This window comes from Microcaecilia unicolor, chromosome 1 (genome assembly GCF_901765095.1).
Source record: "Microcaecilia unicolor chromosome 1, aMicUni1.1, whole genome shotgun sequence".
In the NCBI taxonomy this organism is placed as follows: domain Eukaryota; kingdom Metazoa; phylum Chordata; class Amphibia; order Gymnophiona; family Siphonopidae; genus Microcaecilia; species Microcaecilia unicolor.
In genome coordinates this window covers 209,213,507-209,226,624 of record NC_044031.1, presented here as the reverse complement: position 1 = coordinate 209,226,624, position 13,118 = coordinate 209,213,507, and the positions used below count along the sequence as shown (strand labels likewise).

The window sequence follows — 13,118 nt, the reverse complement described above, 5'->3', positions numbered from 1 at the left end:
TGCACTCAGGGCCAGATGCACTAAACTTAACGAGCCATTAACGTGGGTTTTAAACTGGTTCTAGCCAGTTTAACGTGCAAGTAGTAAACTAGGACATGCACAAAAGGGTATTGTCCTATCACGGTAGCAGCTAACGAAAACGGAATGCAGATGAGCAAATTAGTACTATAATGTGTATAAATCATATTGTAATGAGATGCACTACCGGTTTCCGATTGCCTAACTGTGGAAAATCTAACGGGAGGTCTGTACCTCTCGTTGGGGCTGCGCAGGATTTATTCGCCTCTAAAAACTTCTATAAATTTAACCCCCAAAAAAATCGGGGAAAAAAACATCCCAAGTGTTCTTCAGGGACGTCCTTCACTCAAAACAACAACAACAAAAAAAATGCAACCAGCCGGAAACCTTTGCCTAGCCACGTCCAAGTGCTCGTCAGGGCCGTCCTTCTAAAGTGCCTAACATGGACGTCCTTCACTAACAAAAAAGTACGTCCCTGACGAGCACTTGGACGGTTTTCCCCCAGATTTTTTTGTGATGTGTGTCCTTCTGTAATGACCACCGCCGGAGACGTGTGAGGACTTCCAAATCAAAAAACTATTTGGACGTCGGATTATGCCCCTCCTCCAGGTCTTCTCAGCCAATCAGAGCGCATTTAGCTGTCACCAGTGGCAGCTAAATGCTCTGTGATTAGCTGAGAGAGACCTGGAGGAGGGGCATCGGACATGCTGCTAACACCCCGGGGCAGACAGAAAGGAGCAAGGTGGCCGGAGCAGAAGCCGCCGATAGCTGCCAGCAGCATCGGGAGCCTCCTTGTAGCCCTTTGATCTCCCGATTATGGGAACAACTTTTTTTTTTTCTTTCAGTGAAGGACGTCCATAAAGGACGTTCTTGGCATGCGCAGAGCTGCCAGCACAACGCTTGGCTGCTCTGCGCATGCTCAGCTGGCCGACTGGCTTGGAAGGAAAAACTGTGCAAATGAGCTAGCAGCGACCAGCTCATTTGCATGGGATTTCCTTGATGCATTCCCGTTACTTACCGATTTGCTGCACCCTACGCCTGGAATAAACTTCCTGAGCCCCTACGTCTTGCCCCATCCTTGGCCACCTTTAAATCTAGACTGAAAGCCCACCTCTTTAACATTGCTTTTGACTCGTAACCACTTATAACCACTCGCCTCCACCTACCCTCCTCTCTTCCTTCCCGTTCACATTAATTGATTTGATTTGCTTACTTTATTTATTTTTGTCTATTAGATTGTAAGCTCTTTGAGCAGGGACTGTCTTTCTTCTATGTTTGTGCAGCGCTGCGTATGCCTTGTAGCGCTATAGAAATGCTAAATAGTAGTAGTAGGAAGGGCTTTAATGATTGTTTTAGTGCATCTAGCCCTCAGGGAAGAAAAAATTTTATGATTGTATATATTCGGAGCATGGACATTACACATCAATTTAATCCCCTAGACCTCCCCCAAAATGATTATATACCTGCCTTCGTTATCTTGTATTCACTTATGGAAGTGAAACTGGAGTTGTTTACGTTTCAAAATTGCAACCCCTCATTCACGCCCATGAAATGCAGAATAATGAACCTCCCCACCCATCCCCTCTGAAGTTTTACAGATTCTGCTCCTGGCAAGTGAGTTTCCTGCAGATAAACAATATCCGCTTAAGCTTTTTCAAACAGTGTAACACTCTAGCACGTTTAAGAGGATACTTTATACTATCTGCTTTCAAAGTGACTATTGTCAAATCAGCCATTCTCCCAAGATAACCCAGGTAAGGTAACTGTATATTCCAAAAAGAAACACTATCTGAACCCCTCAGCTAGGCCCAACTGCTTGAGACTGATGCCCCTCGGCTCCTCCTATGGTCCAAGTACCCAGAAATGACCCCCAGTTGTTCCCACAAACTAACCCATATTTACTCACTCACCCCCTTCACTTGCATCCCCACATGCACACATCCCCCCCCCCCCAAAAAAAAAAACACACACACAAACACACTTCCCCCCACACACACACGCACACTTCCCCCCCCCACACGCACACTTCCCCCACACACACACGCACATTTCCCCACACACACACACGCACATTTCCCCCCACACACGCACACTTCCCCCCACACACGCACACTTCCCCACACACACACACGCACATTTCCCCACACACACACACGCACACTTCCCCCCACACACGCACACTTCCCCCCACACACGCACACTTCCCCCCACACACGCACACTTCCCCCCACACACGCACACTTCCCACACACACGCACATTTCCCCCCCCACACACACACACATGCACACTTCCCGCACACACATGCACACTTCCCGCACACGCACGCACACTTCCCGCACACACACACACTTCCCACACACGCACATCCCCCCCACACACGCACTCCCCCCCCCCCACACACACACGCACTCCCCCCCACACACACACATTCCCCCACACACGCACATATTCCCCCCCACACACATATACGCACGCATGCATTCCCCCCCCCTCCTGCACGCACAAATAGTGCCCCTCCCATCCCTCCCGAAGCCTTTTCACACCCCCATATCAAATTCACTTACACCCTTAAGTCTGGTGCTCATCACTGTGCAGACACCCTTCTACCCCTTTTAAGGAGCCCCTCCCGATCCCCTCCAAAAAAATATAATAAGGTAGCCCCCCCCCCCCCCCAAGATGTCAAGTGTCCTCTGAGAAACAAATAGTGGACCCCACCGTCCACTGCAGAATTCACGATTCCCATCCAGTAGGATATGAAATTACTTTCTACGATCCTCCACCAAATTTCAGTAAGCAAAGGTGGGGTCCATCCAAGCATCCAGTGTTGGGGAGCTGACGATCGAACCACGGCCAATCGATACTGCCGCTTCTCCTGCAAACAGCACAGTAAGCTCCAGTGGCACTCGCTGGTCGCCTCCACTGGTCAACAGGCACCAGACGACTCTGCAGCACAGGCAAGAGAAGCCTCCACTCAGCAGTAGAAAGGGAGAGCCCCCACTCCCGCAGTGCTCTCTGCAGAGCTGACTGTTCAACTGTAACAAACATCCCAACATGGGAAGAGAGATTGTAACTGTCAAACTAGACCCACTAATATAAAAGATATTAACATAATGTCCTTAACTCAGCAATAAAACAAGTTGCTCCCACTTAGCGATGTATACTGCTAATCAGATTGCGAGTCCTATTAACATAAGTACATAAGTACCGCCATACTGGGAAAAGACCAAGGGTCCATCAAGCCCAGCATCCTGGCCAATCCAGGCTTCAAGAACCCGGCAACCCCCCCCCCCCCCCCCCCCCCAAAAAAAAATTATAATGTTCAATGGACTTTTCCCTCAGGAATCTGTCCAAACCCCCTTTAAATTCCATAAGGCCAGCTGCTGTCACTACATTCTCCTGCAACGAGTTCCAGAGTCTTAACTACACGCTGAGTAAAGAAAAACTTTCTCCTATTTGTTTTAAATCTACCATATTCTAGCTTCATCTTGTGTCCCCTGGTTTTGTTGTTGTTTGAAAGTGTAAACAAACGCTTCACATCTGTCCACTCTAATCTGCTCATTATCTTGTAGACTTCTTTCATATCACCCCTCAGCCACCTTTTCTCCAAGCTGCAGAGCCCTAACCTTCTCGGCCTTTCCTCATAGGGAAGTCGTTCCATTCCCTTTATCATTTTCGTCGCCCTTCTCTGCACCTTCTCTAATTCCTTTATATCTGCCACTTGCACGCCCAATCCCCCAGTCTCGTGAGGTCCTCCTGTAATCTTTCAAACTTCACACTCCTCCTGCGACTTGACGACCCAGAATAACTTTGTGTCATCGGTGAATTTAATTACCTCACTAGTTACTCCCATCTCTAGGTCATTTATAAATATGTTAAAAAGCAGCGGTCCCAGCACAGACCCCCTGCAGGACCCCACTAACTACCCTTCTCCACTGAGAATACTGACCATTCAACCCTACTCCTTGCTTCCTATCTTTCAACCAGCTCTTAATCCATAGTAATACCCTACCTCCGATCCCATGACTCTCTAGTTTCCTCAGGAGTCTTTCATGAGGCACTTTGTCAAACGCCTTTTGAAAATCCAGATACACAATATCCACCGGCTCCCCTTTGTCCACATGTTTGTTTACCCCCTCAAAAAAATGCAGTAGATTGGTGATGCAAGACTTCCCTTCACTAAATCCGTGCTGACTTTGTCTCATCAGCCCAGATCACCCTGGTTTGTCGACAGTATTCAAGAATGCCCTGGCCTTCTCTTCAGTATGGATATTTAGCATTTTACCTGTGTGCCATGCTCAGATCGTCATTGGGAAAAAGCAAGGCATATTGTAGCCCTTTGCGGTATAGCTTTCTCTTGGCTGCCACCCTAGCAGAATAATTATTAAAGAGCAGGATTTTCCTTCCTTCATATTCTAGCGGTCCTGATTTTTTGCTGAGTTCATCTACTGCTGATTAGAGGTTTTTCAAACTATCTGCAAGTGCTGCTTATATCGATTTTGTGATTTCTTTTATCCACTTGCCAGCAGCTACTGTAAATGAAGCAGCGCCCTCCGCCATCTTGGGAGTTAGCAGTTTCGATTTGTCCCAGGATGTTCTCGGGGTTTTTATGGGCATGCCGCACTGGTGGAATGCTGCAACTCGATGTCCTGCTTCCAAAAGTAGGGTTCTACCTCCTATGAAAACATAGGGACCCAAAGGCCGCAGTAGATCAATTTTAAAAGCAGATAACTGAGGTCAACATTGGTGCTCCTCTCCAATGCATCCTTTCAGGCATCACGTGACCCATCAGATGGATTAATTGTAATATATGAGATGACATGCATTTTAGGTGACTGGCAATGACCATGTTTACTTATGCAGAATTCAAGGACAGGAAGCTCTCCGTATATGCATGTATTTCTTAAATTATTTAAAACTAGGGCTGCACATTTGACGCATCAATGCAATTAATGCATTACAAATTTAACTTGCGTTAATAAATTTAATGTGATTAATGCATTAGAACAAAACATAAGAGTTGCTATACTGGGACAGACCAAAGGTCCATCAAGCCCAGTATCCTGTTTCCAACAGGTCACAAGCTTAGCGGAGATTGGGTGGCAGGACTGGTGGTTGGGAGGCGGGGCTAGTACTGGGCAGACTTTTACCGTCTGTTCCCTGAAAATAATAAAAATCAAGGTCAGGTATACATATAAAGAAGCGCATATGAGTTTATCTTGGGCAGACTGGGTGGACCATACAGGTCTTTTTCTGTCGTCACCTACTATGTTACTATGTTACTAGTACCTGGCAAGATCCCAAAACAGGAAAACAGATTTTATGTTGCTTATCCTAGAAAGATGTAGTGGATTTTCCTAAGTCCATCTTAATAATGGCTTATGGACTTTTCTTTTAGGAAATTATCCAAACCCTTTTTAAATCCTGCTAAGCTAACTGCTTTCACCACATTCTTTGGTAACGAATTCCAGAGTTTAGTTACTGGTTGAGTGAACAAATATTTTCTCTAATTTGTTTTAAATTTACTATTTACTAGCTTCATTGCGTGCCCCCTAGTCCTAGTGTTTTTGAAAGAGTAAACAAGTGATTCATGCTTACCCATTCCACTCCACTCAGTATTTTATAGACCTGTATCATAACTCCCTTCAGTCGTTTCTTCTCCAAGCTGAAAAGCCCTTTCTACTTTAGCCTTTCTTCATAGGAAAGTTGTCCCATCCCCTTCTGCACCACCTTGAGCGAATTCCTTCAAAAAGGTGGTAAATAAATCCTAATAAATAAATGTATCGTTTTCATCGCCCTTCTCTGTACCTTGTCTAATTCCGCTATATCTTTTTTGAGATGCTGTGACCAGAATTACACACAGTTTTCAAGGTTTGGTCACACCATGGAGCAATGCAAAGGCATTATAACGTCCTCATTTTTGTTTTCCATTAATTTCCTAATAATTAACATTGTATTTGCTTTCTTAGCCGCCGCTGCACACTGAGCAGAAGGTTTCAACATCCCATTAACGATGACACCTAGATCCTTTTTCCTAGCCAGTGACTCCTAATGTGGAACCTTGCATCACATAGCTATGGTTTGGGTTCCTCTTTCCCATATGCATCACTTTGCACTTTTTTTATGTTTTAAATATATCAGTGTTGAGAATTTACATCTGTGGTCTATATTTTGCACTATATAGGAGGGAATGGGATGCTTTATTCGATTAATCGTGTGATTAACATTTTTAATCTATGTACAGCCCTATTTAAAATAGATACATTCTTGATAATTTGGAGCAGGGTCCTTGCTGCTTTATACCTTGTACTCAAACCATCTGTGACTTTCACCTAGTGACCAATTTAGCTGCTTTGTTGGCTTCTTGCTCTTCAGTATTTACTTCTGTGAGATTTTATTGGTCATGTGCTGCTCTCTTATATATGTGATCTTCTTGATATGTATAATATTGAGGTTATTGTACTATTTATCTTGGGTATTGGTTCATTTAGCTAAGCATCAATGTTTGTTGGCAAAGTGTATAAGGACAGTATAGTGTCTTGACTAATGATGCTTTGATCAAGCTTGTCATATCTATATGCAACTGTTTGTAAAATTGATTTTGTTCAATTTTCCTCTTCAGTAAAATTTGGGTTAGCATCAAACAAAGCAAAAAGAAAAGAATTAAGAATGAAAGTTTTAAGAAATTGGTTCTGTTGATCCATTTTGCTTGATGGCTTTCCAGCAGGACTATTCAGTGTTTGTTCCTATTGTTCCTATAAGTATAGAATTAAACTTTCCACTAATGATATTGGTGACCATATGTGTATCAACATTAGATAACATATAGCCAAATTAAGTAAATTCGTATACACCCCCATAATGAAACCATGACTTGCCTGATCACTTCCCACCTGGGTTTGTCATTTCATAGACTGAACAGATCTAGTCTTTATTCTCTGAAGTGCTATATCAGCATTTGTTGCTGCTTAATTTTATGTTTATGCAAAATACTTTTTAACATTTTCTGATGTGTGATAAAATAGGGAATACAGTATTTAATATATTTTCAATGCTTCCTTTCCAGCCTTCCTCTCTGGCAGGATTGTCATGAACTATGGAGTAAAAAACGCAGAAGGCAAAAACAAATGGGAATGAGTGATGAAGGAACAGCAGCTAAGCTTCCCAGAAAGGACTTGTCTCTTGGCATGGATGACAGCAGGAACAGTACTCCTCAAAATCTACAAACTTCATCACAACACAAAACTCAGGGCAACGCCAGTACAGAACTTGGTCAGTACTAATTTTCTTTTAATTCCCAAGTTTTTGTGTGCTTACTAAGGTAAATACAATTTAATATTTTGATTGCAGGAATAATGGATGACTAAATACAGTGAATTATGACTGTTTTGTATTGGCATGGAATTCTTCCTGATCTTTTATGGAAACGTATGAGGCTTAGAAAGTTTTTTGTTTGTTTTTTTTCTCTTGCACCACCGGATCTACAGTATTTGTTTTTGTTTTTAAATCATTGACTCTGGTTCAGTAGTGTGGGGGATATCTCCCCACATATCTGTATCAGCTTAAAGTTTGTATTGTTTTGGGGGGAGGGTCATTTACTTCCCTCTGTCACTTCTTGGTACATCTCTTCTTTTTCTCTTATTCACTGTGGCCAAGAAGCAAGCTATCAGCTTCAAGAGATGGCCAGCCAGCCTGTTCACAGATGTCCCTTAGATTATCATGCAGATTGTTAAGAGTCTAGGTACAAGCCAAATGTCATTAGGTGGTTTTTGCATAAAGATGCCCCGTAATGGTTTGGTCCCAAAAAAAAACAGATGAGCTGCCAGTCTGCAAAATCCAGACCGAAGGAAATGGTGAGCAGACCATATAAGTCCAAAATAATACAAAAACACTTTTATTATGCAACAAGAGTGGAGGGTTTTGATCACAGGACCTGACTTGGCTAAGTTTTGCCAAATGACTGCTTCAGGGTCTAAAATAACTAATAGAAATATAATAAAAAAACACAATGATACTAACTATATAAATAGATTTTAAAAAGTGCAACATAATAATAAAAATAACATGTAAAATATTAGTAAGTAGCAAAAAGTTCACCAACTAGCTAAAAACACAAATCTCAACATAGCAAATTAGAGCATGTATTAAACTCTGCATCCCACAGCCCCTTAACAGAGGCATCTGAACATAAAGCCTCCAACTACAATTTTGAAACCTGCAAAATCTCCATATTCTGCAAATCACTCCAATAAAGCATCCAGGGATCTACCAGGATCCAGCAGATGAAGAAGCAGATTATCTACAAAGGCTGCAAGTTTAAAAGCCTGGGAGCCAATCTTAACCCCCTTAATATTAGGATTAATATTGATATCCTGTATTAATGGATCCAATGAGAGGATAAACAGAGGGGAAAGTGGGCAGCCGTGCCGTGTCCCCCCCACAGAATAGGGAAACTAGCCAAGCTCACCCCATTTACACAGATTTTAGCCCTCAAGGAGGCATACAGAGTAATGATAGTAATGATAAAAAGATCTCAAAACCCATGACTATAAAACTGCAAACAAAAAATCCCAGTGAACCTTATCAAACGCTTTCTCAGCGTTGAAGCTAATTAATATAGAAGACTGAGCTGTCTGCTCCCTATACTCTTAACAATTTAAGATTTTACAGATGTTTTTCACTACAGACCGTCCTTTAACAAAGTCTACTTGGGCTTTGTGAATAAGTGTTGAAAGCACTCTTACCAACCTGTTAGTCATAACCTTTGCCAACAACGTGGTTTCAAAGTTCAGTAGGGAAATGGGTCTGTAGAAATCCAGGGATCTCTGGCCTCACCCCAGTTTTGTCAAAAGTACAATATTAGCGAGATTCAACTTGCCAGGCAAAGCTCCTGAATCTACAAGTGCATTAAACGTGTTGATCAGGGGCACTATCACCTCTTCTCCCATAAGCCTATAAAACTGTGCCCTGAAACAGTCTGCATTTCATAAAGAAAGAGGAGAGGAGCCCCCATCATCCTAACGAAGGTAGCAAAGTGAAATCATAGTGGGACAAGCCTCAGAAGTGGTGCAGAAAACGATACAAGAACCCTAGCCGCTAATCAAATGTAGCACATCTCCCCAACCGAATCGGAAAGCAGGCCAGACAAAGAAACCACTATACTGCAAAGGGTGGAAAAAGTGCCAAATCAGAGGATAGGATCCTTACTCCTTACGGGACAGGTCTCTACCAAGGCCATAGAGGAAACAGAAGGAAAGACCTGAAAATAGAAGGTCTGACACTTGCAGGATTGTCCAAGTTGCAATTGGAGCCTACGACCTTGGACCCACGAGCAAAGTCCACGACTGACTGTCCTCGAACCACATCAACACTCCAACATACATTCACGTTCATACATTCACACACTAAACGGCACAATTACCAGTCGACTGGGTACACCCTTGAGAAAAAACAGAGCATAAGTGGGTACCATATCATAAACACCAACAACTTCATATACCCTCTTCTTTCATCATTCTCATACTTTTACACGCACACTCCTTCTTTACTTCACAAACTTAGTCCAGATAAACCTCACTTAATAAAAAACATTACCCCTATAACAATACTCCACTCTCCCCCACGAGTTCATTCTTAGAAGTCATTTAACACGCAACAGATCACATAGGATCCCCTGAGAAAGTGCAAAACCGAAAGCACTTGCTATTACACAAAGGAGGCAGAATGAACGCAATGAAATTACTCCTAGGAATCTACTCCTTAACATTGGTCCAAATACTGCCACACCTCTAGATGATTATAACACCATACCAATACTACACAGCCGATTCAGGATTACCAGACACACCAACCTCAACCAAACCGGCAACAGAACTTACAATAGCAAAACATTATCCCACAAACAAACTGCACAACCAACACAAAAAAGCTCTAATAAATCCAAATCAACATACAAACGACAACTAATAAAGGTTCCCATGTTCACCATTACGGAAGATCCATACCTTACAATTCAAATAGGTTACATCAATGCCAGATCAACAGTAAACAAAACAGAAATTATAAAAGATTGGATCACATCGGAAACCTTAGATTTACTCTTCATCAGCGAAACCCAGGATCCATGAACAAAAAAGTCCCATAATACTGGACCTTTGCCCTCCAGGATACACACTGGACCAGAATAGGTAAACGAGGCAGAGGCATTGCCATAATCTACAGATCCCATGTCACTTTAGAAACCACTGCTGAATCAATCACACCTCAATTAGAAATTGCCTCAATCAGATTGCAACATAAAAGTGTAGCTGGCAATCTAAATTGAGTCCTATTCTACAGATCACCAGGCACTTGGAGTGAAGCATATATAACCCTAATGGATTTCATATCGGTCACTTGTACATCTAACTCAAACATACTAGTCATTGGGGATGTAAACCTTCATTTAGAAGACCTAAACTCAACTAGTGTCCAAGATTGTAAGGTATTCTTCCAACTATGGGATTTCGAATGGCCACATCCGAATGCCACCCACAGAAAAGGCCAAACACTTGACCTGCTAACCCATAAATTTGCATCAGACCAAATCATTAAAGTCATTGACCACAAATGGACGGAAATTCTGTGGTCAAATCTCTTCAAATTAAATCTGACCCTACATTGGCTGAAGAATGGGCATCTCAAAGCTGATGAAAAAAAATCTTACCAAACCAGAGGTAAAATGGACACAACTGCATTTTGGCAATCAGTTTACAACAATTGGTCTATTCCATCTGATTCCATCAACTGTCTTGCAGATTGGGAATCGAGATGTATCACTGTTCTAAATGAATTAGCTCCTTTACAAAAAAACAAACCATTCACAAACCAAACAGGACCCCATGGTTCAACGAAAATGTGAAACAATTAAAATCTAGAACCAGACAACTTGAACGAGCCTGCAGAAAAAACAAAAACGATCAATATCTAAACAGTTGGAAAGAATCACATAGAAAATACAAATATGAAATAAAAAAATCCAAATGGAACTACTGTAATGAACAACTAGGTTCTGACTACAAAGACATGAAAACGTTTTACAAGCTACTAGATAAATACTAGACACAAAACCAGTGTCCTCAACAAAATCAAGAATCCCAACAGCAGACGATCTTGCTAACTACTTCAAAGGCAAAATTGTCGATCTACGCAAAAATATGTCACAGGACTACACCAACATTGATACCTTCCTTAATGAGCTACACTCATGCTCAGAAGACTACCCAGCCGACCGAACTTGGACAAATTTTGCCCAGATCACACAAGAAACAATAGCACTAGCAACCAATAAGATCTCTACAGCCTACTGTCAATTGGAAACCTGCCCCAATTATCTAATGACCCCCCCCCCCCCCCTCGCTCGAGTCATCACTGAACTTACCTCCCACCTCAACTTCTTGTTCCAGCATGGCATATTCCCCAAAGACAAAGGTAGTATACTACTCACACCATTACCGAAAGACACCAAAAAGAAAACTCACGATATCACCAACTACCGACCTGTGGCATCCATCCCACTTACAACCAAACTGATGGAAAGCATTGTAGCTAAACAACTTACTGAATACATCGACAATTTCTCAATCCTTCATGAATCACAGTCGGGCTTCAGATCTCTCCACAGTACGGAAACCATCCTGGTGACTCTCCTAGCCAAGTTCAAAAAGGAAATCGCATTAGGTAAAAACATACTCCTCTTGCAGTTCGACTTGTCAAGCGCATTTGATATGGTTGACCACTATATACTATTAAGAATACTCAAAAGGATAGGCATAGGAAGGAATATACTCAAATGGGATCAAGGGTTTCCTAACCACGAGTTCTTATCAAGTAAAAGCAAACTCAAACATATCACCATCATGGAGTACCGATTACGGAGTACCCCAGGGTTCACCTCTCTCACCCACATTATTTAATCTGATGATGATCCCCCTTGCTCATCCCCTATACAAGCATAATCTTAATCCTTTTCTGTATCCAACAAAGAAATCACTGTTGCAGTAAAGACTAGTTTAAGCTTAATGGATGCCTGGGCATCGGCACTCAAACTCAACAAGGAAAAAAACAGTGCATTATTCTCTCTTCTCACCACAAAATAAACCTCCCTTCATCCATAAAAACCCCGGAACATACTCTCTCAATATCGGACAAACTGAAGATCCTTGGAATTACTATTGACGCCAACCTAACCCTGGAGAGCCAAGCCTCTGCCACCACGAAGAAAATGTTCCATGCAATGTGGAAACTCAAACGGATCAAACAATTCTTCCCAAGGGAAACTTTCCGTAATATAATTAAAACAATGGTACTATCACATGTTGACTACTGTAACGCCGTATATGCGGGATGCAAAGAAGAGATCTTAAGGAAACTCCAGACCGCGCAGAACATGGCAGCTAGACTCATTTTCGGAAAGACAAGATTCGAAATTACTAAACCCCTACGCGAAATACTGCACTGGCTACCAATCAAGGAACGAATAGCCTTCAAAATTTGCACTCTGGTCCACAAAATGATCCATGGTCTGGCCCCAACCTACATGCCGAACTTATCGACTTATCAACTAGAAACAACATCGAATCATCAAGAATGTTTCTAAATCTGCATTACCCAAAGTGTAAAGGACTAAAATACAAATCAACAGCATCGAGCTTTTCCTACGTTTGCACCAGCTCTGGAACGCTTTACCTAGGAACAGAACTGTGAACACCCATCTAAAATTTCGAAAAGACCTCAAGATTCGCCTCTTGTGGAATGCCTACCCAGCAGACCCGAACTAATTCATGAACCAATGCCTCACATCTTTCGATCTAAAAAATGAACAATACCCCTTCCACATAATCCTATTACTTCAAACTGTATGAATTTTACCACTCCAGTTATAATTAAGTGTACTTCTACCCTTATCCTACTCTATATTGCTCACTAGAAGCTGTAGTCCCATCCCCGGAGATTTATCAGCCTCATTGGGATTACTTCTCTCTATATGCTACTATATATTTGTCCCAGAGTTGTATTCTCTTTTCCGGAACCTTATCAGCTTCCTTGCACCTACTGTTACTC

General features: G+C 42.2%; 1 protein-coding gene across 3 annotated transcripts in view; it reads left to right on the top strand.

Annotated features, from left to right (window-relative positions):
- The window catches only part of CDK13 (cyclin dependent kinase 13), a 297,924-nt gene that overhangs the window by 260,977 nt on the left and 23,829 nt on the right, over positions 1-13,118 (top strand). For all 3 annotated transcript variants that reach the window (XM_030203912.1, XM_030203919.1, XM_030203903.1), the window contains one exon: positions 7,084-7,289. In XM_030203912.1, the coding sequence (XP_030059772.1) occupies positions 7,084-7,289 (206 nt within the window). The remainder of the gene's footprint in view (positions 1-7,083; positions 7,290-13,118) is intronic.